The 27,882-nt window shown below is 40.3% G+C and overlaps 1 protein-coding gene across 1 annotated transcript in view; it reads left to right on the forward strand.

Annotated features, from left to right (window-relative positions):
• Window positions 1-27,882, forward strand: part of MCTP2 (multiple C2 and transmembrane domain containing 2) — a 122,526-nt gene that overhangs the window by 64,088 nt on the left and 30,556 nt on the right. Inside the window, 2 exon segments of the mRNA XM_059371633.1 lie at window positions 1,147-1,221; window positions 3,184-3,303. Of these exon segments, the coding sequence (XP_059227616.1) occupies window positions 1,147-1,221; window positions 3,184-3,303 (195 nt within the window).

The following is a 27,882-nucleotide window of genomic DNA, read 5'->3' on the forward strand; positions in this document are numbered from 1 at the left end:
TATAAATGAATGTAGGGTAATGGAGTTTTTATGGTATTTATAAGAATGGCTGCCATTTAGTGGCCACCTACAATGGGCCAGGCTCTGACATTATTGCATTTAATCCTCCCAATAAACCTGGTAAATAGGTATCGTTAATGCCATTTTATGATGAGCCAATGGAATTAAATACGAGAGCTGATTTACTCATAAATGGGTGAGTCAGCATACAGATCCATGTCTTTCTGATTCTGCAGTGATTCCTATGCTACTCTGCATAGGAGTAAATACACTCTGCAGTGTATTTAAGGAATTATTCATAAAATCAACGGCGGGGACATTATTATATTTTTAGCCTCCAGTATGGAGATGGTGATGTTACATCCTTACCATTACCATTGAGTTCGCTTTCCCTTCGAGGAAATCCTCTGGGCATCTTGTACTGTCCGTGACCCTGCATTTCCTGTTTTCTTCTGGCCACACTTGTATACATAGTCTGTGTACACAGGTAAAACCCAAGTTTTAGGGAAGAGAGCATTATCGAGAAAATATGTTAGTGCCATTTCCCAGTTGTCCATCCAGTGGAGTGGAGAGGGACTTGAATTTTATTCTTTGAGCTTTTCCTCAGTACAGTGATTGGGACAAGCCAGAAAATCTCTCTGAGCCTCAGTTTATCCCCCACAAAATGGGTCTCACACGATTCATCTACTTATTTTTCCATAGAATTGAGAGGAAATGGGATTCTCTGTGGAAAGATGTTCTTAAAAGCAGGAAACTGATTTTCACAGACAAGGTGAAAAAATGGTTCAAAACCTTGACGGGAATGCAGTTTTATTGCTTTGAAACTGGTTCTAGAGCCTCCTGAACTCAACCAGCGCAGGGGTTTTAAAATACCTCCACTGATTTGCAAAGTGGTTGCAACAGTCTTGGCGTTCCCCTGGATCCAGTCTGACCTACCCCAGTGTGCTGGGGAAATGAGATCCCCAAGAACACATTAAGGGGTGTCCTCTGTCACCTCAGCTCCCTGCCAAAGGCCTGAGGGTCAGAAGATATTGGTTTCCACATTCTTCCCAGTCATTAACAAGAAAAAGAGAAGAATGAAGTCCATTTAAATGCTCTCTCTCTTTTTTTTTTTTTTTTTTTTTCTAAACAATGATGTCTTTCTAGGTCAAAGCAAGTATTAGGACTTTTACTCCCAAAGAAAAGCGCTTTGTTGAAGATACCCGCAAGCTGTCCAAGAAGGTAGGTGGGTACCCTTTAAAGGGGCCCTGATACACTCAGCACCGGAAGTGCTTATTTGTCCTCACTTAGCATCTCTCTCCTCCTCCCCCCTCCCCTCCCTTCCTTCTCCTCCTCCCCCTTCCCCCTCCCTTTCTCTCTCTGCCCCTCCATGTCCCTCTCCTTCCCTTTCTCCCTCCTTCTCTCCCCCACCCCCCAATTCTCTCAGCTTCTCCCCATCTCCACTCCTTCCTGGGCCTCTCCCCGTCTGTCCCAGAACAAGGACCTCAGTCAGCAGGATAAGAAGGGACGGACTGAAAACTAAATGTTGGATGAAGGAGAAGGTGTCACCCCTCTGTTCATCTCCTGCGTCATTCTGTCAAGGAACATTCCTAGTGCCAGCAGCGGCTGTAGACTGACTCAGCTCACCCTGCTAGCCTCAATCAGTTAAGGCCCTTTCCGCCTCTGTCCTGTCAAGGTCACAGGGAGGTGCTCTGCCCAGGGAGGCCTTAACTGCCTCAGCCCAGCAGATCTTAGGGTTCTCTAGCCTCAAGATCCCTCATGATGCTCCTACCATTTTTGTACTGTCTACACATTTGGAATGTGTTGGCATTTTACCGCATTCTGGGTCAACTCTCTCCCTCTGCTGGTTTCCCTTAATCCCCCTCTCATCGGTTCAACAAAAAGGGATGATCAGGGCCCAGTAGGGGACGTTTTGCATTTTTTTAACATGACCTTTATATTTCTTTTCAGAGTCCCTCCCTGTCTTACTCTGAAGCAGCCCAGGATTTCACTCAGTACCTATTGTCCCTCCTCAGTTGTGTAACAAAGAACAAAGTGTCCCCTTTTTAAAGTGTTTATTACTTCCACCACTTCCTGTGGGGTGAGCAGCTGTGGATGACATAAAGCCGTTAAATATAAACGCATCTCCTCACCCTTTTGTTTCCCATGAACTTCTGGGCACACTTGGGAAAGGCCTGGAATGTCTTCTGAAGGGAGCATCCCCGTGTTTTGTTTTGGTCTGCCATAACATTGAGTGTAATATTTATTCGGTGTAATCTGAGTAAACGTCTTTTATTATTTTTATTATTATTATTATTATTATTACTACTGCCTTGTGCCCTATTTTCTTGAAAGTTAAAACCTGCGGTTGGAGTCTCTGGGCTGGCTGCTTTGCAAGCAAGTTGAAATGAATCTGCCTACAACTGGGAGAAAGGACATTTACTTTGCCAAGCACGACCTCCGCAGGGGGTGGCTTTGGGCTCTGAGAGCTCCAGGGGATTTAGGGCTGAGATCCTCAGGTCTGTTAGGACCTTCCCCACATGTCTTTCACCTCAGCATGTTTCCAGATTTTTACACACTTTGAGCTTATGTTGAATTATGATGCAGGTACTTGAGATCCTTACCCATGGCAGGCACCTTTCAAAGTGTCCACAAGGTAAATACTAAGATCAACCCCATCCTATAGGACCAGAGAGGTTAGGAAACTGGTTGGAGGCTGCACAGCTAAGAGTTGGGAGAGCTGGATTCTCCTCCCAGAATTAGACTTTCCTGTAGTCTTTTCCTTCTAGACTCTATGAGCTAGAATACTTGTACATCTAGTTTCTACAAAAATCCATCCATTTCCTTCTAAACTAATAAGCTCTCTCTCTCTCTCTCACATACACACACACACAGACACATACACACACCACCCCAAATGCCTTGCTTCCGTAGCTTTTGCCAGCTCGGTTTTGTCCTGAATATTATTGAAACAGGCTACTCTCCATCAAAAGAGCTACAAAGTGCATTGTATTTTTTTCCTTCTGTGGATGATGGTGTTTTAGGAAGAATTTTAGAAAAAGCATGAGGAATTTTTCCTGTCTATTTTTTTTTTTTTTAATTGGCAGCTATGCAGACTATAACTTAAATGACGGAGCCGCCTGATCTAAAGAGAATATTTAGAGTATTTCAATCTCGTTCCTTATTTTCCATTCTTTTTATTAGATCTTATCGAGGGATATAGACCGTGTGAAAAGAATCACCATGGCAATGTGGAATACAATACAGTTCCTTAAAAGCTGCTTCCAGTGGGAATCCACGGGGAGAAGTGCCGTTGCATTTGTGGTAAGCCTCGATTTTATGTTCAAATTATTTGTGTTTGAGTCTCAAATCCAAACGCAGATGAGTTTTATTTTACACACATGATGCAGGATTCTACACATTGAATGCAGCCGAAGTTCACACCTGTAAGGAAACTTCAAAATATAAATGATATCCATCTGTGTATCTTTCTGAAATATACTACAGCGTAGGTGACTAGGTAGATGTCTAAGACTGTACGTACAGCAGATTTACCCTTGGAAATCCCTTCAGTTACCCAAAGCTTCCTCAGACACTATCTCTCAGTAAGTTTACAGACCTCAATTCTATATTTTTGTAAAATGTTTTTTTCCACTCAAAAAGGTATCTTTATTCAGGGTGGTTTTTATATTAACTGTGTCCCTGTAGTCCCTCCATTGTTACTATTTCTCTCCCTCTGTCCCAGTGAGTGCCAGTGTTTTGTGAAAAAAGTGATGGTTGAAGACTCACATGATGAAATTGCTTGTTTATAATTTAAGTAAATCTTCACAGACTTTGATATAAAAACATTGATTTCTATCAAACTACTTGAGTCACATGACAAGGTGACCCAACACCACAGAAGGGAGTGACTAATGTAAGTCAGAGCATTCTTCCTTCTCTCTGGTGAACCATCCTTAGGAGTGAAATAAAACCACAAAATCTTCTTGCAAGAGCTGCAAGCGTTCTCAGAACCACCTAAGTTAACCTCTGAGAGCCCAGGACTCTTTTAACGACTTGAAAGTTGGTGCCATGCCCTCAACTTAGGCCTCCGGGCACCCTCTGCCATTTGTAAAAAGGACTTGTTCTTGAAGAGATTGGTAGTGTCAGACATGGAAAGAGACATCAAATATCTCCCAACTGCTAATCTTGCCCCCCCCCTTTTTTTAAATCATGCTATTAACCTTTGTATTTTTGCAAAGATCACAATAAGGCCTAACAGGATGTGTGAGTGGTTCTGAGTCAGGATCTTCGGTAAATCATGAATCTTCTGCCTCTGTTTTTCTTCTTTTTTTTTTTTTAATTGTCCATGCTTTCTCCAACCTCATAGGCACATCTTCATTTAAAAAAAAAAAAAATTAAGGACGCTTGGGTGGCTCAGTCATTAGACATCTGCCTTCAGCTTAGGTCATGATCCCAGCGTCCAGGGATCAAGGCCCGCATTGGGCTGCCTGCTCAGCGGGGAGTCTGCTTCTCCCACCCTCCCTGCTTTGTGTTCCCGCTCTCACTGTCTCTCTGTCAAATAAATAAATAAATACAATCTTTAATTATTTTTTCTTTAAATCAGCCTAAGATATCAGTGCGTTCAAGGTCATTCCCATCTTTATTCCTTATTACACATATCACAAACACACTATATCAGCTCCACAAGAGACTTTTTCTTTGCCGTGGAGAACGTTCTGTTTGGTTTCATTAATTTTAGATTTTCGTTGCCTCAAGATGTAGAGGGCCTATGAGGGCTGTGACCTGGACTTTTAATATACTTCTTCTTTGGTCTGAAGCTGCTAAAAACAACTGGCCTTAATAAAAACATAAATAAGAGTGCTGTTAATCCGTATCTGTCTTGGTCTGGCATTTATTCATCTACTTCTTTTTCTTTCAATGTTCTCCTCAGCTGGGGACTTCGTGTTGGCGTCCTCCTCAGCCTCCCCACCTGCACTTCCCACCTGAATTCTCTTCAAAACTTTCCACAGAATGTTCTCTTGTGATTCTGGGCACAGGAGGAAAGTCAACACCATCGGTGGCTTCTTCCAGTCAGCACTGCAGCCAGCCCCTTTGAGGAGGAAAGGATTTCCTCTTTCTTGAGCTTAATTTCTGGCCCTGCGATTTTTAGAAAAACAGAGCTCCATTGCACGGACTTCTGTAAAGGAATGACAGAAATGATTAATGGGCTGTTGGCCTGATCTGAAGAAAGATTAGAACAAATGAATAGAAATAGGTCGTCTACTCGAGGGGACTTCTCAATGGGAAGGGGGCATTGGCAATGGGTCCACCGCCCAGTCCCGGCACATGTCCGTCCTGGGGGGGCACTACGCCGGGAAACACATTCCTAGGCTAGCAGACTGCAGTGGCTGCTTCATCCTTTCAAATCACTGTGGCCCCAAAATTGAAGATAAAGGCTCTTCCATTATCCATATAAAGGCTCTCCTCTTTGGTTCTCCACAGTATGATGTTGCAAGGATACATGGGTTTGGGAGAGTCTCCATTGTCTCTGTGTGTGTGTTTACTGGGGGATGTTTCCCACTGGACGTCACTGAGAAAGTGCAGTCAACCAGGAACGCAACGTGCGTGCACCTTTTCTCTGGAGGTACTAGAATGAGGAGTGCTCCCTTCAAGGTATCCCTTTCCAGTTTTGATTTGAAATCCCGTGTCCGAACGTTTATCTCGTGTCTACTTGGACCAGCCTTGGCAGATCTCAGAGATACTACGGATACAGAGAGAGGTGGTTTCGCCCCTCCCTGAGCAGATGAAGGGTTATGTTACTAGAGACTGCTTTCGTGACTGTTATCATCATGGTCATTCCAAAAGTCTGTTCCTAAAGTAAGAGCATATAAAGAAAAGGTACTTTCAGAATAAAAGAAAGTATGTATATTAGTCTCCCTTATTATATTTTAAGACCATGGGTATCTAAGTCTTCATTTGTGGAGAGAACTTTTTGCTTTTCGACCTCCTGCCTACCTACTTCTGATGTTAGCCTCCTGTAGGGTGTACAGATGGTTAGTTTCATCCTTCAGGGCCACCACTGGCTGTGGTACTGTGTCCCTGACTCTGAGGAACTGCATTAAGGGTTATCTTTCTGCAAAGTGTTGGGTCCTCAGGTGACCTGGGCCAGAGAAAGGAAGGGCTCCTGTGATGCCAAAGCCCTGCTTCTTTTCCTTGCTGCCCTGTGGAGAGCACTGGGTTTGTCTTCAGGGCTACAGCCTGAGTCTCTCCTATGACCCACCAGGCACAAGGTGCTGTTACTGGTCCTTATTCATCCGTGCGACCATTGAAGCTTCGCCCACTTGTCTTGGCGCTGTAGGAGCCGAAGAATTTTGTGGTGATTTAAAGCAAAGTCTCAGGCTGAGGTTTTACTACGTAATAGGACTGCATTTGAAGGCCTTTCTGTATTCAAAAGAAGGATCCATAGTGCCTGAGGGCTCACAGCACAGGTGGGTAAAGAAGTGTTTCTGGTGGGCCAGTTCTCAGTGGGGCTATGTCTTCCTCCCAAGGTCCTAGAAGTGACTCCAGCAGCACAAGCTAAGGGCAAAACTATAGGATTTTTTTTTTCTTATGTTTTGTCAGATAATTTAAAGTAGCCTATTAATGTCATGTCAGTGTTTCTATTTTCAGATGAGACACAACATGAACCTTGTACGATCGTGTTGAGGGTACTGTGGCTGTTCACTTTAAGACGTAAGCAAAGCATACGTTTTCTAAGGATTCCTATGGGTGTGGATAGGATATATTCATATATCTTATGTTGAAAGCAGGGTTAAAGACAAGTGGCCTATAAAGATAGAAGTCCACATGGTGTCTGGTCAGAAGTGGGTGGACAAACATGGGGTGAATTTATCTATTAGACTGTCCAGGCATAAGCCCCTCCACCCTGGGATTAATACCCTCTCCACTTACCCAGGGGACTGTACTCCTTCCCAACACTCGGAGAAGAGTGTTTTTAATTCACTGGAACATGCTATGCGAATGTTGCCTACAACCTTGAGTTCATTGTTGTAAGAAATTAAATTTGGATTTTTTCAGAGGGGTTGAGCCATTCCGAAGCATGTGTCTATAGGCTTGATTTCTGTTTTGTTAGACAACAGGATATCTTGCTCATTGTTGTCTCTTGAGTCTTTCTCTTTCCTCCAGATTTTCTAGATATTTTACTTTGTGGCATTTTCTGAGCTTGACTCATTATAAATTAAATATGTATATATTTTCTTTTTTCTGCTCAGAGTCCCTATTCTCAACTTTTCCAATGGGAAAACAAATTAATAGGAGATGTCACTTTATTGACAGAGGCCAAGGGTAACTAAAAATCATGCTTAGAAGAAGCACATCTGGGTATTTCCCTGTGAATGGATTTGTAATTACACATGGTGTTTCATAGACCTGCACATGGCTATTTTCAGACACAGACTTTCACCTCTAGGGATCTTTAAGAGCTCACGTTTCGGTGCTTACTGTGTGTCTAGTGCTGTCTAAAGCCTCTTGGAAATGTTACCTCGTCTAGTCCTCACCAATACCTGCTGATGTAGGTACCAGTTATTGCCTTCTTTGTACAGATGAGAAAAATGAACCCATAGAGGTTAAAGAGAGTGTCAGAGCTCATATGCTTTTAAGCCCAGCTGGGATATTAACCCAGACCATCAGGCTTTGGAGTCCATGTGTTTAACCAATGGGCTATACTACCTCTCACTGATGTTCAGAATGCAGTAATTGTGGTCCTTGTACTTAAATAGATGATAATGACTCTAGGGACAAGGACACTGGTCATTTCAGATATGTGTTTAGGTGGAATGAATGGGAGTTAAGCCTTTTCCAAGTTGCTTTGGGGGAGGGGGATCCCTCATCATGTGGGTGGGAATAATTCTTAGTCATGGTCATTAACATTGGCAAGAGATAGAGCCAGAACTGAAGAGGCATAAGGTGGAGATGTCTGTGCCATATCTGTGGAAGAGCCCGGACCCTGGGAATCACATGCACATGACATCCTTGGAATCTAGCTGGATGGTCTGGAAAATCTCAGTGGCTGGTTCCAGGCTGAGACCCAAATTGAAGACGGAGTTATTTTTACCCACATTTCAGGGGAAGCTCTTAGATGATGGAGAGCATGAAGGCTGAAAACAACTACATGAGGGGGGTCATGGATAGACTATATACTTTTGCCAGATTCCTTTTGAGAATTCCAGGTTATTCGAAATAAGGAATAAGAGTAGAGACAAGGACATTTATCTATCTATCTACCTTAGTGCATTCCTTCAAAATGTCTTAAGGCAACAACTATCGTAGAAAGAGATAGATCCGTATTTCTTGTGGTGGGGAGCAATGGGGTACTCTATAGTCTATCCCCATGTTTCAATACAAATACATTATTTAATGATAGGATAAATGGAATTTGTTCTCCAAAGATAATTCTGCATTGTGATGTTTGTACCATAGAATCAGTCATCTATAGAGGGTTTTTGTTTTATTTTTCTGTTGGGTACATGTATTTTACAAATTCCAATACTGTCTTTGAAAAGACCTAAAGTTACATTATGGCAAAAGTAAGTGTTTTGTTTTTTTTTTTTTTTATGACAAAAAAGCATTTACTTGACAGACGGCATCATCAGAAGATTATTTTAAATAGCAAAGTTCTCCTAATGCTGTAAAAAAGGATTGCATTTTTTTTTTCTTCAATTTTCTACTAGTCTTTCAGGCACACACCTATTGCTTCAAGAGAGGCAAGTCTGTGGGGCATTGATGGATTCCTTATTTTATTAAATTTTTACTTGGGACGTTTGATGTTAAAAAGTAATCTAAATCTACCATATATCAATGGGTATCTTCATAAAGCTATGGTTTTAACATCTGTGACTTTTTTCCTCAATTTTTTGAGTGTCAGAAAATGAAGAATTTCTTCTTCAGAGTCGACAGGGCCTGTAATATGAGACATAATTTAAAGCATCAATCAACCTCTCCTTCTCCAATAAGGTTAAAAATACAGTTCCCCACTTTCTCAGTGAAATTCCATATTTAGCATACATGGGATTCTTAGCTTTGAGAGATCCTGGAATGTTGAGAAAGGTGAAATGACTTCTCATCGAACTTACAAACAACAGCAACAGTAACGGAATGGACCCTTCCAACCCACATGCTACACGGGTGAATAAACACACACACACACACACACACACACACACACAGGAGACTAAGAAGCAAAGGTATCTGGGAGATACAAAGTTTCTCCGTGAAACATTTTATGGAAACAGTTTAATTAGCCCTTTTATGAGATCTTGAGGATTACTTCTGTCCAGGATCCATTGTGTGGTCTAAAGAATATTCAGGTTGAATGTACTTTGCTACAAATGACAGCGATAATGGGAATTTTGTTTTTACATCAGACTTTTAAAATAGTGCTGGTCCATGTCTTCTCGATGCTTTTGATATTTATGTATTAACTGTGTCTAAAAGATTTACTTCTTCTCTAAGTTCTATCATCAATTTATTCACAACTTGATGCACCTGCATTTGATTAAGCATTTGGTGGCCGTGTTTCCATCTCCACCAGAAGTCAGTTGTATGTGCAGAACAGACCTCACTGCCTGTTCAGTAGGTGTTTGCGCGGTTGGAGCTCAAGATTAACAGTATTTCTCTAAAGCTGAAAAAAAAAAAATCCAGTTCCAATAACCACTTCGTCTGGAGGAGAAGATATTTTTTGACATTTTAAATGCATCCATATATACCTGTGTACAAAATGTATAAATATATCGTGTAAAATGCTTAAACTATTTGACAATTTATTGTTTTATTTAACATTTATAAGATGATTTCCCAAGCCTTCCTTTCACAGAGGACTACATAATATACCTTCAAAAATATTTTAAAGGGTGTTTTTCAGCATTTTTTTCTCAGAACAATCCATCATCACACATTGTGATTATAATTTTTTACAACATAATTGCACCTTCTATTGACAACTTCTCAGGCATTAACTAATTATGCCATTTAATAAAATTACAGTAATTGCATTAAAAGATTATCTGTTGAAAATTTAAAAGGACACTCTTAACTACTCTAGCATATTTTCATGTTTATATTTTCAACTTTGTAATTGAATTGCACTCTCAGACAGAATCATAGCTAGGGTAACTGAAATCATTTGGTATTTTGGAGCATCCCAATTTGACTAGTAAGCATGAGATATTTTTTTTTTTTTTAATTCCTAGAAGAACATACATTGCCGGTCTTCACATGGCCCCATTAGATAACAAGCGAATGGTTAACTCTCACTTTTGTATGACAGGTGCCAGCTCTGTATGGGAATGCTTTTGTCTCTACCTACTGCCTCCTCTAAGCTTTCTTGAGGGATACACACACACACACACACACACACACACGTTTTCTGCCTTCTGTGAGTTTTCTGGTTGGGAGCCATCGTCCTTTGCAGATTCTCAGTGAATTCAGTCTAGTTCTCTACTGTCCAGAAATATCCTACTGTTAATTTGAACTTGGTCCTGACTGTAGGGTCTTAATCTTAGAGAAAGAAGAGATCAGGAGGTCATGTCACTCCTTGACCCAGCTAGTGCCCTCTTTAGGCTTGCCCCATTCATTCGCTCCCTCGCTTTCTACAACCATTGTCCAGCATCTCAAGCACTATTAGATACTGAAATACAAAGATGAAACTGTCATGCTAAGTCCTCCCCAGTCCCTTATCTGCCTCCCTTCTCCCCCCATCTCCCTTCATTCCTCTCTCCCTTCCTCCTCCTCATCCATCTACCCCTCCTCCCAGCTTCTCCCCGGCCTCCCTCCCCTTTTCTCTTGCCACCTCCCCTCCCTGCCTCCCTGCCACTCTCCACTGCCCTCCTCTTAAAGTTGAAACCAAAGCGGTGCCATTTAATGATGGACACACCCCATAAGAAAAATGAAATGTGTCCTTTGGAGATGAACTTTGATAATATGCAAGGGAATATTTTAAAAATAGGAAATGGAGGGGGGCACCTGGGTGTCTCAGTGGGTTAAGCCTCTGCCTTCGGCTCAGGTCATGATCTCAGGGTTCTGGGATCGAGTCCCGCATCGGGCTCTCTGCTTGGCAGGGAGCCTGCTTCCTCCTCTCTCTCTCTCTCTCTCTCTCTCTCTCTCTGCTTGCCTCTCTGCCTACTTGTGATCTCTCTTTGTCAAATAAATAAAATCTTAAAAAAAAAATAGGAAATGGGTTATAAGAGTGGGTAGGGATTATTATCTGGTATCACTATTGGTAGGTGTGGTGGTATTCTCCTAACTCAGAGGCTTCATGAGAGCAGGTGCACACGTACGTGCACATAGCTGCTGATTCATCACGGAGGATGTTAGGTAAGGACTTGGGGAAGACCTGTTCCAGGATAGGACAGAAATGCAGATCATTGTATTATACACAATACTCTATGGTGTTCACGCATCAACTCTTTCTAGGGCTCATTCATGGGCATAGAATCACCAAATGCCAAGCACATGGCTCTGTCTTTAAAGCTCTGAACATTCCTCATGTTTGATCTAATAAATTAATTTTTCACATCAAAAATGGAGGAATTTTATTTCTATGACCTAATAATTCAGGTTAATGTGAAAACACTAAGGGCTTATTCAGTGTATTGTAGCCATATGTTGGAAGGATTGTGAGCTACACAATGACAAAGGCCCCATTTTCTACTTCTGCGTATGTCCTTAATGGCTTACGTGTTGTGTACACAGTAGGATTCTGATCAACGCTTCTTGGGAGAGAGTTAGAACCAGTACAAACCATCTATGATCAGACACTGCTTTCTTTTTATTCTAATTCCTCCTCTGACCGTGACAGCCTGGGACCCCATCAGAGGGTAAAATCCAAAGACAGTCTAACAGCTGCATCATAACCTTGTGTAGTATGCATTTTTCTAGCTTTCTCTTGATGTTGCCCATCCAAGGGGGTGGTGCTGATCTAAAGCAAAAGGGCCAAAAGGCAGCCAGCAGTTGGAGAACCAGGGGGGAAGGGGGAAGGAGCTGGCAAATCTCTAACCCAGATCAGCATCCCCCAAAGGAGCGGGATTTTATTTTAAATTCTCATAGAGTTGAGTGCTTTTTTCCCCTCTTTCTCCATCTGTTTCTGTATGTGACACCTGGATGTGCAAACATTTTGTATGATGCAAAAATGAAAAAAAAAATCTAGAAATAAAAGAGAAGGAGAGGGAGAAAAATCACCAATGTGTGTGTGAAAAGTTATAACTGGTTCCCCGCTTTGGTTTGGACCTGTTGAAGAGCCATGTTCAGCACTTATACTTCTGGCTAATTTGATGCTGCTTTTTTTTTTTTTTTAATTTAATTTTTTTTTTATTTGTGGTCCAAGCTTTGTCATTTATTTCTAAGCTGTCATTTTTATTAGTCTCTCTGGCTGATCTTTGGGGCTCCCCATCAGGTGGCACGTGCTCTCCGTTGTCTGGCTGGGCTTGGCAAGTGGATGGCCCTTTTATTGCCATGTGCGATGCGGGCATGCTTGCCTTAGCCTGTAGCCTGTAATTAGACCCACTACAGGCGACAGTTACAGGAGAGCCTGGTAATCATTCCAGCTCCCTGATCCTATGTTTATGGAGAGAAACCTTCTTTGTGGTCTGGTGACGGTTTACTATGCTGTATTGTACTTTTTGCCGTTTGATTTATGACTTCAGAAGGTGTGTTTTGCTGCCTTTCCTCCTCTCTCAGTGTTGTGTCATTGGCTTTTTAAATAACAGCTAATTTCGGGGTGTGGGGGAGACATTCAGTGGCCTGATATTGCAGCTCTCACTTTGATTGAAAAGATGCAAAGACAGTTAATATCCAATTCAATAGGTCCTCCCCTAAGCCATGTTTCTGTACAATGTTTGCTGACTTTTAATCTCACTGGGATTTTCTTGTAGTCCAAATTCATATGTACCCTGTGTGTGTGTGTGTGTGTGTGTGTGTACATTCATGTATGTATGTATGTATATGTATATATGTGTATATATATAGCCCAGATCCATATATATATTATATATAAATAATATATACACATTTATATTTATTTCCTGAATTCGTATATGTGTATGTTTCTTTAAAATGACTTTTCTATTTCTGAGCAAAGTTTTAAAAATTTTTGTTTCAAGTTTTTGCCAAAGATACTTCATTTTGTCAAGAAAAAAAAAAAAAGAAAGAAAGAAATGCCCTTCTCAGCTTACTAGGTGTTGAAAATGAGACCCTCATGGCTACTGTTTTAAGTCTGGAGAAACACGGAACTATAGAATGTTAAATTAGAGGCCCTTCACATTCAGTAAAATGATTTTTTCCAAGGCCTCGTGGCTCATTAGAACAGAGGATGCTGCTCAACCCCTATACACTTGTCTATTATGTGATGTTTGTGGTCATGAACCTTACAATTAAGGTTTTAGTTCATGAGTGTGAACTATGTCTGCATGGTAGCTGTGAATTATGTTCTTGAAATAAAAGAACATTTTTTCCTTAAGTCTTATGTTTGAACGATTTTGTATATGTCTGAAGACCTGCTACTCAGAATGGGGCTTGGAGGAGCAAAAGTCTGTATACTTACTTCATATACATCTGGCTGACCCTTCTTTTACAGGTGGTAGGTCTTTCTCTTCTCTTCTTTTCTTTCTTTCTTTCTTTCTTTTTTTTTTTTTTAGTATTTATTCACTTGACAGAGAGAGAGCATGCATACGTTGGGTTGGAGGGTGTAGGGTAGAGGGAGAGAGAGAATCCCAAGCAGACTCAGCTCACCAGTGCATGGTCTCACAAGGAGCAGATTCCAAGATCATGACCTTAGCCAGTATCAGGAGTCGGTCACTTAACTGACTGAGCCAGCTAGGTGCCCCAGGTGATGGATCTTTCTAATCCAAACTTTATGTTGATAGTGATGAAGACATAAATACGATGATCATGATGGTCTGTGCTTTTGTGTTTAAGCTTTGACATCAGCCCTTAAAACCTGTTCTTTATCGGGTTACAGTAACAGTTAGTGAAATACTATCTAACATTTGTCTTTTGCTTAAAGAGCAACAAAACCCTAAGTATGAATTTGCTGATACTTTCTTCTCTGGTAGATTTCTTCTCTGCCGGAAGCCAGGTACATGCAATTATAAACTTTTTTGTAAACTGTTCCTTAGCAGAAACTGCTCTCCTTGGAAATCATTGAAGTCCTTACCATTTTGGTAAGGAAATTACTGTAGGTTAACCTTCCATCAGAATTTTACTTTGCAAAATTGGAGAATGGGATATGCTTTGCTCTTAAAAAATTGGCTGTGGCCACAGTCTCCTACACCTCTTTCAGAAAATTTAAGTTTGCATTTCATTGGTGAGATTTACATGTTTAATAATATATATATTTTCAAAAGATAAATAATTGATATCCCAGCAATTTAATGCACACACATAGGCGCCCACAGACATTAAGAGAGGAAGAGGAGGAAGAAGAGAAGAAAGAAAAAGAGGGAAAGAAAGAATGGCAAATAGCCTATTGCTTGAGTTTACTTAAAGATTGTCCTGCAGGTGGCGATAGAAACTCATAAATGATTAAAGTCCAAAGCAAATTTCTGTGGATGGCTTCTTGGGGATTTTAATTTCAGCAATTTATTTTTAATTTAATACAATTATCTATGAGCAGAAATCATTATATTAGTTTAAAAAAAACTCAAGTTTTGGCATTGTGTAATCTCGATTGATGATTCACTCAGATATTCTATGGTTTTTTCATCTTTAGGCATAAGGAATGGGATCTGGACTATTGTGAAGTTGGTACAGATTTCACAGGACAACCATTTTTAAACCTGTTTTCCCCCTTTATTTTTAGTTTTCCTAGCTAAAATTGTATGCCTGCCATTGGTCAGGGTTATAAAGCCCTTTGCTATTGTACTAAATTACTTAGGCATAGTGCTGTGTGTGTGTGTGTGTGTGTGTGCGCGCGCGCGCGCGCGTGAGTGTGTCTGTACACAGATACACCTTCTCATCAGAGTATGACATCCAGTTGGTTTAGGAAGACATTTCCTTCCCTAGCTAACTGTTCGTGGTTAGTTTTAATCTGAGTGGGATCAATTTTACCCGGGGATTAAAAACATAACATAAGTAATTTCTTTTAAAATATTAGAGGATGCATAGTAGATACGGTCACATTTTTTCCAGTTACTTTCATTATTTCATTTTGGATTTTAGGCATTGTTGAAGCAAAGTTAAAGCATTCAGTAGATCTTTATTTGGTAATCCAGTTTCAAAAGTTCTTAAACTGGTTTTTATGAGTATCTATTTCCATCTGCTATTTTTTCTTTTTCTCTTAAGCTTGGGTTTGAAAATGCTCACTCTAAAGCGATTTGCTGAAACATAAAGCTAATATGCACCTCTTCTCTTTTCTTGTAGTCTCATTTGCAAAACCTTGGCAGTCCACATTTTCAAGGGGGAACTGCCTTGATTCTAAGAAAATGTAATTATTTTACTTTAAATGCGGTAGGCTTTAGATGCTGAGTGTCATCAACAGGCAGCTGTAATAGTCTTGAGCAAATTATGTGAATTTCGGCCTTTGTCTCTTTTTTGGACATTTCACCAAGTCTTGTGATAAAGTTCAAAACCAATAAGGTCTTGTATACCATGAAGTTAGATACAGAATTTCTTATAATGGAAGAGGGAGGAAAAGAAAAAAGAACAGAAAAGAAACCCAGCCTTCTTATATTCTGTTTCAATTGCTATTCCAATTACTCATGAGGGAGAAAAGTGGAAAGTAAGTCAGACTCTCAGAAAACCTATTTTGCTGTCTTTGTATGAAGAATATTCAGTTCTCTGTTAGCAGCTGACCAAAATCTAATCCATTAAAAAATATATCGCGGTAAGCAGTTCTTGAAAATGTTTATAATAAATGGTAAAAGCCAAGCTTCCACTGTGAGATTAGCAGTTGGAACAGGATGTGTTCATCAGGAAATGGGTTATTGCCTGACCGATGTGCCTTGCCACATGACCTGCAGGACAGATGAAGATTTAAAAGCTTGGAGTACAAGGAGTTGATTTGACCCCCCCCCCCCCCCCCGCCACCCAACCTTTGCTTTCTTTTGCATATTACAGTACTGTTTATCGCACCTGGAGTTTTTCTCAGTGAGTCGATTATGAAGTTCAACTTGTAGACAAAAAGCATCAAATATTTTGGAGGTTGTCCCCCTCCCTGCCCTCCCATGCTCATCTAATGACCCGTCCATATGAAAGAAAGCAATATCAGAGGCTCCCCTTCACAATTTTGCTTCCCATGGTTTTAGTTAGCCAGTGTCAACCAGGGTCCAGGAGCAGATGACCCTCTGTCTGACGTGCATCAAAAGGTCACTGGTAGCCTAGCACTCCATCCCAGGACCAACATCATTCACCTCACCACACCAAGTATTTTAGCATCTCTTGTCATCCCAAGAAGAAGAGGGAGTACCTACAAAAGACACTGAGAGAGGCCACATTCACGTAACTTCTGTTAGAGTATGTTGTTAGGATTGTTCTGTTTCATTAATCGTTGTTAATCTCTTACCGTGTCTAATTTATAAATTAAATTTTATCATGGGTGTGTATGTAGGGGGAAAAAACACAGCTTCTATGGGGCTCAGTACTCTGTAGTTTCAGGAGCCACTGGGGGTCTTGGAAGGTATCTTCCTCCCAGATACCAGGGGTCTACTGTAATTCACTTTTACAGAACAGACTCTGTAGCTTTAAACAATGATAAGAGAATTGTGAAAGACTCTTTTCCAGAAGTCTAGACTCCCTCCCTTCCTCCCTCCCTCCCCCCCTCCCATCTTAAAGATACAGGAAGTACACAGAGGATTAAGGTGATTTTCCGGCTTCTGCTTGATTGCAAGCCAGTCTCAGACCTAGTGGACAGGAGCGATCATGAGTAATGCCTTCTATGGGGATGATACCTATAGTAACAGGCAGAGTGACTAAGAGATCAAATATGCTGGCTAAAAAGCCTTAGGGAAGCATTATGTGTCTGAGGTCTGATCTATTGTCTGGGAGGTCGGAGAGTGTTAATGCACTCTGCAAAGATTACACTCCCTCTCTAATTGCTCTGACACTTCCTTAAAGGATTTAAACAGTCAGGAAAGGTGACGCTCCTTGTCAATTTTTGTCTTGTGCCTGCAGTTGAAGTTTATCTGTCTTTCCGCTGAGACCACTAGATCAAGTAACCTAGCCGTTGTCAAAAGCATAAACTCTGAATTAAGAGTGAAAGCAATGAGAGATGTTATTTACAGCTCCATTATTATTTGCTCTTTAAATGTTTTGCCTTCCATTTCTGGTGTTTGCATTGGGAAAGTGACAGCATATCTGTGTTCAAAATGGGGGCTGAAATGAGGCTAAGGCTTCCCGTCGATTTTTGATCAGATTGTTATCTTTTCTCCATGCTGTAAGGCCCAAGGTGGCCTCTTGCATTTGGGTTATTTCAGTTAAAGACATGGAGGATAGTGAACTTTAGCATTTCCCCTGCGGCATCCCCCACCCCCAAAACTCTCTCTGTCTCTGTCTCTCTCTCTCTCTCTCACACACACACACACACACACACCCCATTCTGAAATGTTTATCCTGAATTAGGCATTTACAAGATTAATCCACCAGAAGGACCGGGTGACTTTGTCCAGACCATCACTGTAAATTTCAAATGTCTTACACACACATTTTTACAAAGCTCTCTTCTGCCTTAGAGAATGCTTCCTCAATCCTGTGCGTCTAGGAGCGGATATAGGAAATCTTATCAGACTCTGTGTCTCTTAATGTTGCTTTGATTATAACTCAGTATTTTCAAAATGACACCGAAAAGCTTCAAGGAAGGTTTTGCCAATTCTTCCGTGACGGTAGTTCAGGAAATATAGGGGATCTGTGTATCTGAGCAAGCATATTGAATCCTTAAATTCATCGTGTGTATCGCCGAAGGAGTGGGGAGGGCAAGCTTGCATTCCGCCCCGAGCGTTTCCTACCCGCTACGCACAGTGGCATCATTGAGAGGCAAGAATTCCTCTTAGATCAGTTCAAATCGCTAATACATGTGGCTTCGAGCCTACGATATAATATTTATGTAGCTTCCAAAAGACACTTGGGAGGATTCCCTGTAATTCACCATGGTAGTCTGAATGATGGGTGTAGAAGGATTTTTTTTTTTTTTTAAAGAAATCCTTGTTTGTCCCATGGGATTTTCACACTTTTCGGCTGACGGCACTGTATTTTACTCATACTGTATAAAGCTGTCAGTGTATTCGTTATATGTGTCTCCGGAAGGCTCTGAGCAGATGACAGGAACAATTGCTAGAGGGGAAAAAACACATTTGAATCAACATCTTCAGAGCAGAATTTCTCCAGTGTCTCCCGTTCCTGTTCCTGCTCCTACGTGGACTGTCCCTCGCACTTTTTCTTCTCGCGTGCTCTCTCACACTGTTGGTAGATTACACTGAATGTTTCATCTGTATATAAAAATTAAAAATTCAAACAACAATCTGGCCCGCATGAAGAACAGGCCCTTTGGGCATATGGTTCATTATGCATATTCGTTTAATTACTAAAACACTTGGGATGGCTTTCCTGCCCTTGCTTTCAACTTACAAAGTTGGATCTCTTCTGTTGCACAGAAAATGTAGCACAGAATTCTGCAGGAGCAAAAAAGAAAAGAGAAAAAAAAAGAGCCTTTGAAGAAATTACTAGAATTCACCAAAAGGAAGTGTGATTCTCACGATGAACCCAGTGGAAAGAAGAATTTCTCTCTGTCTCTCTCTCTCTCTTTCTTTCTCTTTTTGGTCCTCTTCCTCCCATGTCTGCCATTGCCCCTGAAGGCTGGTTTTACTGTGGTTCGTTTATATGAACACAAGCAGGGCAGGAACTGGAGACTGAGGCTTCAGGTTTCAAGTACATTCCTTTGGAGGTGCAGCTCAGGTCTCTCCATGAAGCTGGCTAAGTTTTATTGGTTAGAAGGGGACTACTCTGAAAGTGTGACTTTAATTGATTTTTCAGGGCAAACAGGTGGTGATGGTTTAGACACGCCCTAGCCTCAATGCCATTCCTAATTTGGGGCTGCACATATAATAGCTTTATTAAAATATACAATCTCCTGGCTTTGCTTTTACCTGAACATCTGCCTCTCAGTTTTTAAAGGGCCTTTTAAAATATTTTCATTCTGTGCTTAAGTGGATCATATCCTAGAAAGGCTGGAGGAAGACTTCATTTTCTATTCGTGTCATCAAACTTACTATTTTGGGTTTGAAATGAAAGGCATTAAAATTCAAGCAGGATCTTTAAATAGGATCATTGTTGTTTCAGGAATTTGTGTTGTGGTGGTGGTTGTTTTGGGCACATTTATTTACACAATGCAACAGATTTTGAATATAACAGGCCAAAAACAGAATTTGTCGGTGCTGGGTTTTGATTTGAACTTTTATTTTGGTGAGGAAAAGATCGAGTGAGTGACTGTGTGTGAGTGGATAGGAAAGAGAGAGAGAGAGAGAGAGAGAGAACACATGTGAGCGCGCGTGTTTGTGTGTGTGTGTGTGTGTGTGTGTGTGTGTGTACATACTGAAGGACCCTATTTGGGGTTCCTTCCAGGTTTATAGTGATGTCTCAGTGTTGTAGATTGTCTCAGATTCCCCCATCACAAGAAATTCAGGACTCTGAAAAGCATGTTTCAGGGAGAGGAAGATCCAAACCTGCCTTCATGTTTGTGTGTTGTGACAGGTATGTGGGCCTCTGTTGGAAATTGTGTTCATTTTGATGAAGAAAATAGGTAGTCTGTCAGGGTAATGGGAGACCATTGAAGGCATTCTCATTCAGACTCCTCAAGGGATTGTGCTTTGCTAGAAATAACGTCACTCCCTAATCACTCTTGGAGGGTTCCTGAATTAGAGCACCTTGGTCTGTTTTAGGCACACTGAATATGTATGGAGCTATTGCAGGCTTAATGGGAATGGATTGCAAACCTCCTTCTTTTAGTGCCAGAAATAAAGCTACAAGGAGAGTAACTTAATATAGTGAACTGCTTTACTTGATCACTGCACTAATGCTAATTAGATACACTTGCTTTATTACCCAGAGCGATTTTTTTCTGTATTCATTCTGATCTAATCTTTCTATGAACATGAAGGAGTCAGTCGTGAGTGTGATGTTTAAGCTCTTTAAGTGTGATGTTTAAGTCATAATTGTAGCCTGATGTTCGTGGGACCAAAGTCAGAGAACACTTTTCGAGAATGCTTTGTCCAGTGAGAATACAATTAGAGCCGCATCGGACTTCTACCCGCAGATGGCGCCCACCATGCCAACTGTTACGCGTCTGAAATAATATTTATAGGTACATGCAATGAGATTTTTTTCCCTTGACCCCTTCAAGATACCCAGCTTTATGGGGAGTAAATAGAAGGGTGAAGATTTGTCCTCCCTTCCTTTAATCAGAGCAGAGAATTTGCCGATGGCTTTGAAAGATGTATTTACCAAAATCAGACTTTCGATGGCTCAATTACCAGTTTCTGCAAAAACACGTAATGCAAAATGTATTGTTTGGTGGAAGACCTGAAATTATGATCGTTCCAGGAGGAAAAAGCTGATAGTCACAGCCCATTCGTGGCTTTCGTTCATTTAGTTCAGTGCTTTTCTACTTTGCAAACGTGTTGTTCTGCCTGGATGAGTGGTGTGGGGACTTTTATTGGGTCATTGTTGGACCATTTTCCATTTATATAATATCATCTCACTGGCCTAAAAATCAGGATGCTGGATGGGCTATGTTCTATTCTTATGGCTCTAAGGGGGTGTCTATTTCCTTTCTGTTTCCAACTTACAGAGCCTGCCATGTTCCCTGGCTCATGGTCCTTTCCTCCAGCCTCACATCCAGCAAGGGAACATTGTTGAGTCCTCACACGGCATCTCTCTGGCCTTGCTTTGCCCTCCCATCTTTTTCTGACTTTTCTCTTCTGCCTCCACCTTCCACGTGTAAGGACTGACCCTTGTGATGTCATTGGACTCAACCAGGTAATCCATGCTGATCGTCCTATGTTAAGGTTAGACGGTGAGCCACCTGAACTCCATCTGTCTCCACCTTAGTTTCCCTTTGCACTGAAACATATGCACGGGTTCTGGGGACTAGGACATGGACATGGTTTGGGGAACCATTGTTCAGCCTACCACAACGAGGCCCTTCATTGCAGTCCTTCATTCCTGTTGTTTGTCTGATGTGTAAAGATTTATGAAGCAAGCATTGGCTCCTTGCATAGGAAGGAACTTAGTGAGCCATACGTTTGGGAGGAGGGAAGAGGTTACAGACTATGGACATTTCAGTCAGAGTGGCTGGGAGAATTGTAGTTACAAATACATGTCACATGTTATCAGCAACTTGAAAGATTTCTGGTATTTGGTTAGCTCACTTGGCTTCACTCAGGGCAACTGGTGTATGATGAAGGGCTTTACCTCTAGGAGGAAGCTGTGTGCCTCTCCACATGGTAGGTCTTGCATATAAAAACCCCAACAAGAAGAGTAATGGGTGGGCTTGTTTCATAGGCCAACCCAAAGGGCTGAGGAGACCAGGAATGACTTGAAGGGTTGTCCAGAACCCGGAAGTAATTCCTGATGAGTGGATGAGTATAATTGGGCACGAGATCCATAGTGTTTCCCCATGTGACTTCCCACAGTTCCTCAAAATCCAAACCATGTTTAAGGAACCAACAAAAGCCTATAATATATTTTTAAAAATATTTATTTATTTGAGAGAGAGAGAGAGAATTCGAGTGGAGGGAGAAGAAGAGAGAGAATCCTTAAGCAGACTCCCTCCTGAGCATGGAGCCCTACGTGTGGCTTGATCCCAGAACCCCAGGATCATGACTTGAGCCAAAATCAAGAGTCAGATATTTAACTGACCCAGGTGCCCCCAAACCCAAAGCCTATATTCTTTGTAAAATATCCTTTAGCATCGCGGACAAAAGTGATCTCACCTTTTCTCCTGGCTCATTGCACTTCCTTCCTAAAAGGTTTTTCTGTTTCTCATTTCATTACTCCATTCCCATAATTAAGGGGAAAATTATCTAGTTAACATTATCTAGTTAAATAACCGATCCTTTTATTTTTGGGTTTAGCTTATAATCGCATCTTCAACATATTTCCATGCCATACATGTCGAGCTGGCCCCCACTGAGTACCCTCCTTATCTCCAGCCCCATTTCTCTATGATCCCACCCAATTAGTTGTCTCACCACCTCTAAGCATGGGAAGACTTTAATTTTTTTTTTTTTTTAACCACTGTCGTGTCTTTTGCTTGTACTTTCTTTCTCTTACTACAAAGAAGTCGAAAGTAAGCACTGCCCCTCTCTAGCATTGGACAAACGCAAAGGAATAAGTGAATAAATGTCTTCTTATTGAACCAGTGAATGGCCAGCGTGCTTTTCCACAGAAATAATTTGTGACCTAGAGACCAACAAACCTTATCTTCCAAGTGGCTTTCTTCTTGCTTCTATTACTGTCTTTTGACTTGGATGCGGTCATTCACCTGCTTTAAGAAGCCTGGCAGTGATGATGACTCCTCCTTCCATCCTTGCCTTGAGTCCCTCTCAACAGTGCTCGAGGCAGATACTATCCTTCTCATTTTACAGATGAAAAAATATTATGTAATGTTTCCAAGAGCACATTGCTAGGACAGAGAGAGCCATGATTTAGATCCAATCAAAATGAGTATGTCCCAAGCACCATTAAATAAATGCTTAATGTTAGAAAATGTAATTGCCTCAGAACTGTTGGAAATAACACAACAGGGAAAAGTACAGTGTGGTAGTTAAGAGCACTTGGCTCCATAGTCAAAGTCAACCACAAATTTAATTATTAACAATTTTATTTTCTCATTTAAAGTGTTCTTTTGATTACTGTATGATCGTATGTAATGATGTACTCTGATATTTTTATTTACAACCTTATGTAAGTAAAACATGATGAGGAACTCCAGAAATGCGTGTGTGTGTGTGTGTGTGTGTGTGTGCACGTGTGTGCACATGCTTGAGTTTGAGGGAGTTTATACTGTAGCTTCTGGATGACAGAAAGGGTCTTATTCCTTTTTCAAAATAACAGCAAGTGCTCCGTACATAATAAACAGCCCATGAATGTTGGTTGGATGGCAGTTTGAATTAATTAATCAACTCAGCAGTTTTAATCGATTCAGAACCTATGGTATGTTTGCCCATCTTGACTTTCCGGGAATTGATGTAGAATGGAAGTAAACCACTCGCCAGGACTTTCTCCTGCTCACCATTTTCAAGCCACACACAAGTGTTCACATGGGGGATGCTGTACTGGGGGGATAGTTGTAATTCCTGCATCTGGAGTATCTTGGGTTCTATCCTCTTGCCTTGGTATAAAACCATCCTTTGGATTTTGATTTAGGGCTTCCTGGTCTGCCCTCCAGATTACTACAAGCTGCCTTATGTTGTTCTGTCACCCCACTGCAGTGTTGGGGGACAGGTTGTTCAAATGCAAAGGATTTGGTTTGACTTTTAACACTCACTTTGACTCCCGTTTCAATTCAATAAATCTTTGAGTTTCTATTACATACAAGACACCATCCTATGTTTTATAAGAAATACAGATATAAATTATATATGCTTCAGGATTTCAAAGAGTAAAACTTGAACAAAATGACCATGATGCCAGGCAAAATACATTTACTTGGTATTTATAGAACCAATTACAAGGCATTATGAAACACTGGGTAACATAAGGGGCTTGTTCCAACTAGGGCAACCACTAAGAAAGAAAAAAAAAATAGAAAAGAACATTGGTAGGGGCACTTGGATTAAGGGAGAGAACCAGGCTCCCCACAGAGTGGGGAACCTGACATGGGGCTCGATCCCAGGACCCTGGGGTCATGGCCTGAGCTGAAAGAAGAGGCTTTAACCCACTGAGCCACCCAGGTGCCCTTTTGTTTTGTTTCTGTTTTTGTTTTTGGCTATTGCAAAGAGTGTTCTTGAAGCTACTAGAATGCATTTCATGGTGGGCATGTGCAAGAGTTTAGAGTCAGGCTCCTGGCTCTTGGCACAGCAGCCAACAGCATCACCTGGGAATGTTGTAGACATGGGATTTCCTGGGCCCCACCCAAACGTGTGGAACCAGAAATTCCAGGGGTAAGGCCCAGCAACCTTGTTTAAACCAGCCCCCTAGTACTTCTCATGTACACTAATTCTTATGTACACTAATGTTTGAAACCCACCACTCCCAAATTTATATTGAAGAGTGGAGTTACGAGGTTATCCCATCTACACATTGTGTTTGGTCAACGTGGACCATTTCCCAAGTGATTGAACACCAGCCATCAAATCAAAGCTTATTGTTGTTCTGCATTTTGGAAGACTATTGGGATTCTCTGACTTTGTAAATTCTATCCCATCTGGTGTGTGATGTGGTACGTTGCTGTAGTTTTAATGTGCATTTTTCTCATTACAAATAAGAGTTCTACGTTTGGGGGGCCTTTTTGCTGCTTTTGTTCTTCTTTACCCCCTCCGCATTTTACTGATTTATAGAAGTGTCTCATTAATCTAGAGAGAAATTCTTCATGAGAAAAATATCTTCTCCAAGTTTGTGGCTTATTTCTTTACTCTGTATTAACTTGTGATGAAAATATTCTTGTATTTCATGTCAGATTTATCAGGTTTTTTTTTTACCTGTGGTTTGTGTATTTTGTATAATTATTGAGGATTGTTTGTATCCCAAAGTTATAAAGATGTTCTTTAATTTTTTGTTTTTTACATTAAAAATTTAAAAAATATTTTAGTTATTAATTTGACAGAGAGACAGAGAAAGAGAGAACACATGGAGGCAGAGCAGCAGGCAGAGAGAGAGGGAGAAGCAGACATCCCACTGAGCAGGGAGCCCGACATGGGGCTCAATCTCAGGACCCTGTGATCATGACCTGAGCTGAAGGCCGACACTTAACCAACTGAGCTACCCAGGCGCCCCTACATTAAATTTTTAAAGCTACTTTTGATTGCACTGTTGTTTTCTAGCTATCTAGTTAAACTAATTCTAGTTCTTGAATCTTCTACTTTTTTCCTAGTGATCTGCAATTTTCAGAAAATTATAGATAAGGTTTCCACATGTGGGTGGGCTTGCCCATTAGTCTCTTGTCTATACCTGTAATGTTACACAAACATCATTTGGCTTTAGCATGGTTCTAATTTATTTTTAATTTTTAGGAATGCCTTGGCTATTCTTGGCTTTTTGCCCTTCCACATAAAAGTTGGAATTGATATGCTATAGTCCACAAAAATAGAACAAGACAAAACCAGTATTGAAAAATAAGTCACACTCAAAATTAGTTAACTGTCAAAATCAAGACATTGAAAAATTACAGCAAAATGAAACCAAATGAGTTAGAAATAAAAATAAGAGCAAAATCAATGAAGTAGAATACATCTGTAAAATAAAAGGGAAAATAAAATTAAAAATTGTCTCTTCAAAAAAAAGCTTAGTATAATTGATTATTTTCTGAGAATTTTCAACGTACAAAATAAAGGCACAAGTAACCAGAGTCTGACATTAAAATGAGAAAAAAATAGATGAAGCAGAGATTAAACATAAGAGGATACTATGAAATCTTATGCTTTAAATGTTAAAAAAATATGAAATAGATTAAACTTATAGAACAACATATCAAAGTGACTGAAAAAGAATGAGAACATTAATGACCTTAAAACCATTAAATAATTGAATCAGTAATTTAATATCCTTTCAGAAAATAAACTGAGGCAACTTTAGAGGTAAATTTTACCAAACTTTATAAGAACATATAAATCCTGTCATACATACATTCCTTCCAATTATCTTCTGGCTCTTACCATTTTTTTTGGAAGAGTCAGTTGTCAGTTTGATTGTTGTTCATTGGGAAGACTTCCTTTCCTTTCCTTTCCTCCTTCCTCTTCTCTCTCCTTTCCTTTTCCTTCTTCCTTCCTTCCTTTCTTCCTTTTTCTCCCCAGTGTCTGCCTTTGAAGCTTATTTTTGTCATCAGTTACGTGCAGTTTTGCTTTGAGGTGCCTACATGTGGTTTTCCTTCTCTTCATCATATTTGAGTTTCTTTAAATCTGTAACTTCACATCTTTTATAAATTTTGGACAGTTCTCATCCAGTATCATTTACAGCTTTTCCTCTATTCTCTCTTTCCTTTCTTCTCCTGGATTCCATATTTTTAGTTATAAATGAAATTTTTCTCAGTGTGCATGGGGTTTTTGTACTGTATTTTCTTAGCATATTTATCTTTTTTCTGCCAATACACCAAATCATGAATCTTCTCTTTTCTGATCTGTTATTAAATTCATTTTAGGAGTTCACACTTTTACTTATCTTTTTTTTTTTTTTTTTTTAATTTCTAGCCTTCCATTAGATTCTGTTTTAGAGATTCCAACTCTCTGCTGATATTCTGCACGCTGTTACCCATTTTCCTGGGTAACTGAAACTATTTTAAAATTTATATCTGATTACTCTAACCTCTTAATTACCTACTTATTCTGGTTGTCTGTTTTTCTCTTAATTTTTGGTCATTCTTTTTAATCCTAACCATGACTAATTTTTTTATTAAATATTGCATAAGATTTATTAAAATGATAAAGGGGATATGGAACTGTGTTGTTTCCACTAGGGGAGGTAATAAGAGTCTAACAAGTCTTTATTATACAGTTAGGTTTGAAATGATCCAAGGTAGGAGGATTTCAGGCATTCTGAGGGTGGGTCTATTTCTGGTTACCCCTACACTTCTGCATAGCCCTTCAGGTGTCTTAATGAAAGCCTGTTGTGTCTACGAGAGCCCTTTGTTCCTACTACTCCTTCACAGTCCGTGAGATTGCTAAAAGCTTTTAGTTTCCACTTTCTGCTTGGTCTCAACCTTTCACCCTAAACTTGCATGTCTTAGAAAATCGTAAATCAGGAAAACTGCATGGCGAATGACGGGCTTGAATCTCTCCTGTTCATTTTGTCTCTGAAGTTTCGGCTGCCATAGTTTTTGTGTACTCTGATTTTTTAGCTCCCTAGATTACTAAAACAGAAGCAAGCTCTAACCTGCTACTCTGGGTCTGGTCACTATGTCATCCCACATAGTGAATTGGGCAAAAGAAACAAAAAATAAATAAATGAATAAATAAAATCCCCGAAAGAGATAAAGCAGTAGCAAACCAAGCCACCAAGCTTCACCTCATTGCATTTGTCTTCCATTCTTGGTCTTGTCTCCATGGTCCCTGGATACCTTTATTGTTCTCATATGTCTTCAACTAGAGTTTGTTAATTTGGGTGTAGTATCCAGTCTTCACAGTTGTTTTATGGGTCTTTGTTTTTGTGTGAGTTTTGTTTTTCTGCAGGAAGATTGAGGTAGAGCTTCAACTTCATGCTGAAAGGTTGAAGTTTATGTTTCTCCTTAACACATGGGTTTAACATGAAGGTGTCTTAGGATTCTTTAAATCAAACCATACCACTCCCAATGTATGGGTTTTACTGACTCCCCATTTTGTTCTAGATTGTCTCATTACACACAGAGTAGCCTCTTTTTTTGTAAGTCAATATTTATTTAGATTGGTGTACAGGTTTATCATTGCTTTTGAGCACATACATCCTTGCATTCAGCCTTTGGACCAGGAATAATTTTCCTTCTCTTTAAAATAAATCTGTACAGAATCATGAGCATCTTTTAGTGATAAGCACTGCTGGCTCATATATTTCTGAAAATGTCTTTGTTTTACTCATAAGATAATTTGCTAGATATACTATTCTAAATTGAAAGACTGAAAATTTATATGTGCTATAGTGTCTTTTTGCTTTCTTTTTTGCACTGAGATAAAGTCACTCAAATTGCTTTTTGTTTGCAGTTGAGCTGTTTTTTTCTCTTTAGATTTAGTTTCTTTTTTGTTCCCAGGTGTTTTT

Source organism: Mustela nigripes, chromosome 13, assembly GCF_022355385.1.
Source record: "Mustela nigripes isolate SB6536 chromosome 13, MUSNIG.SB6536, whole genome shotgun sequence".
In the NCBI taxonomy this organism is placed as follows: Eukaryota; Metazoa; Chordata; class Mammalia; order Carnivora; family Mustelidae; genus Mustela; species Mustela nigripes.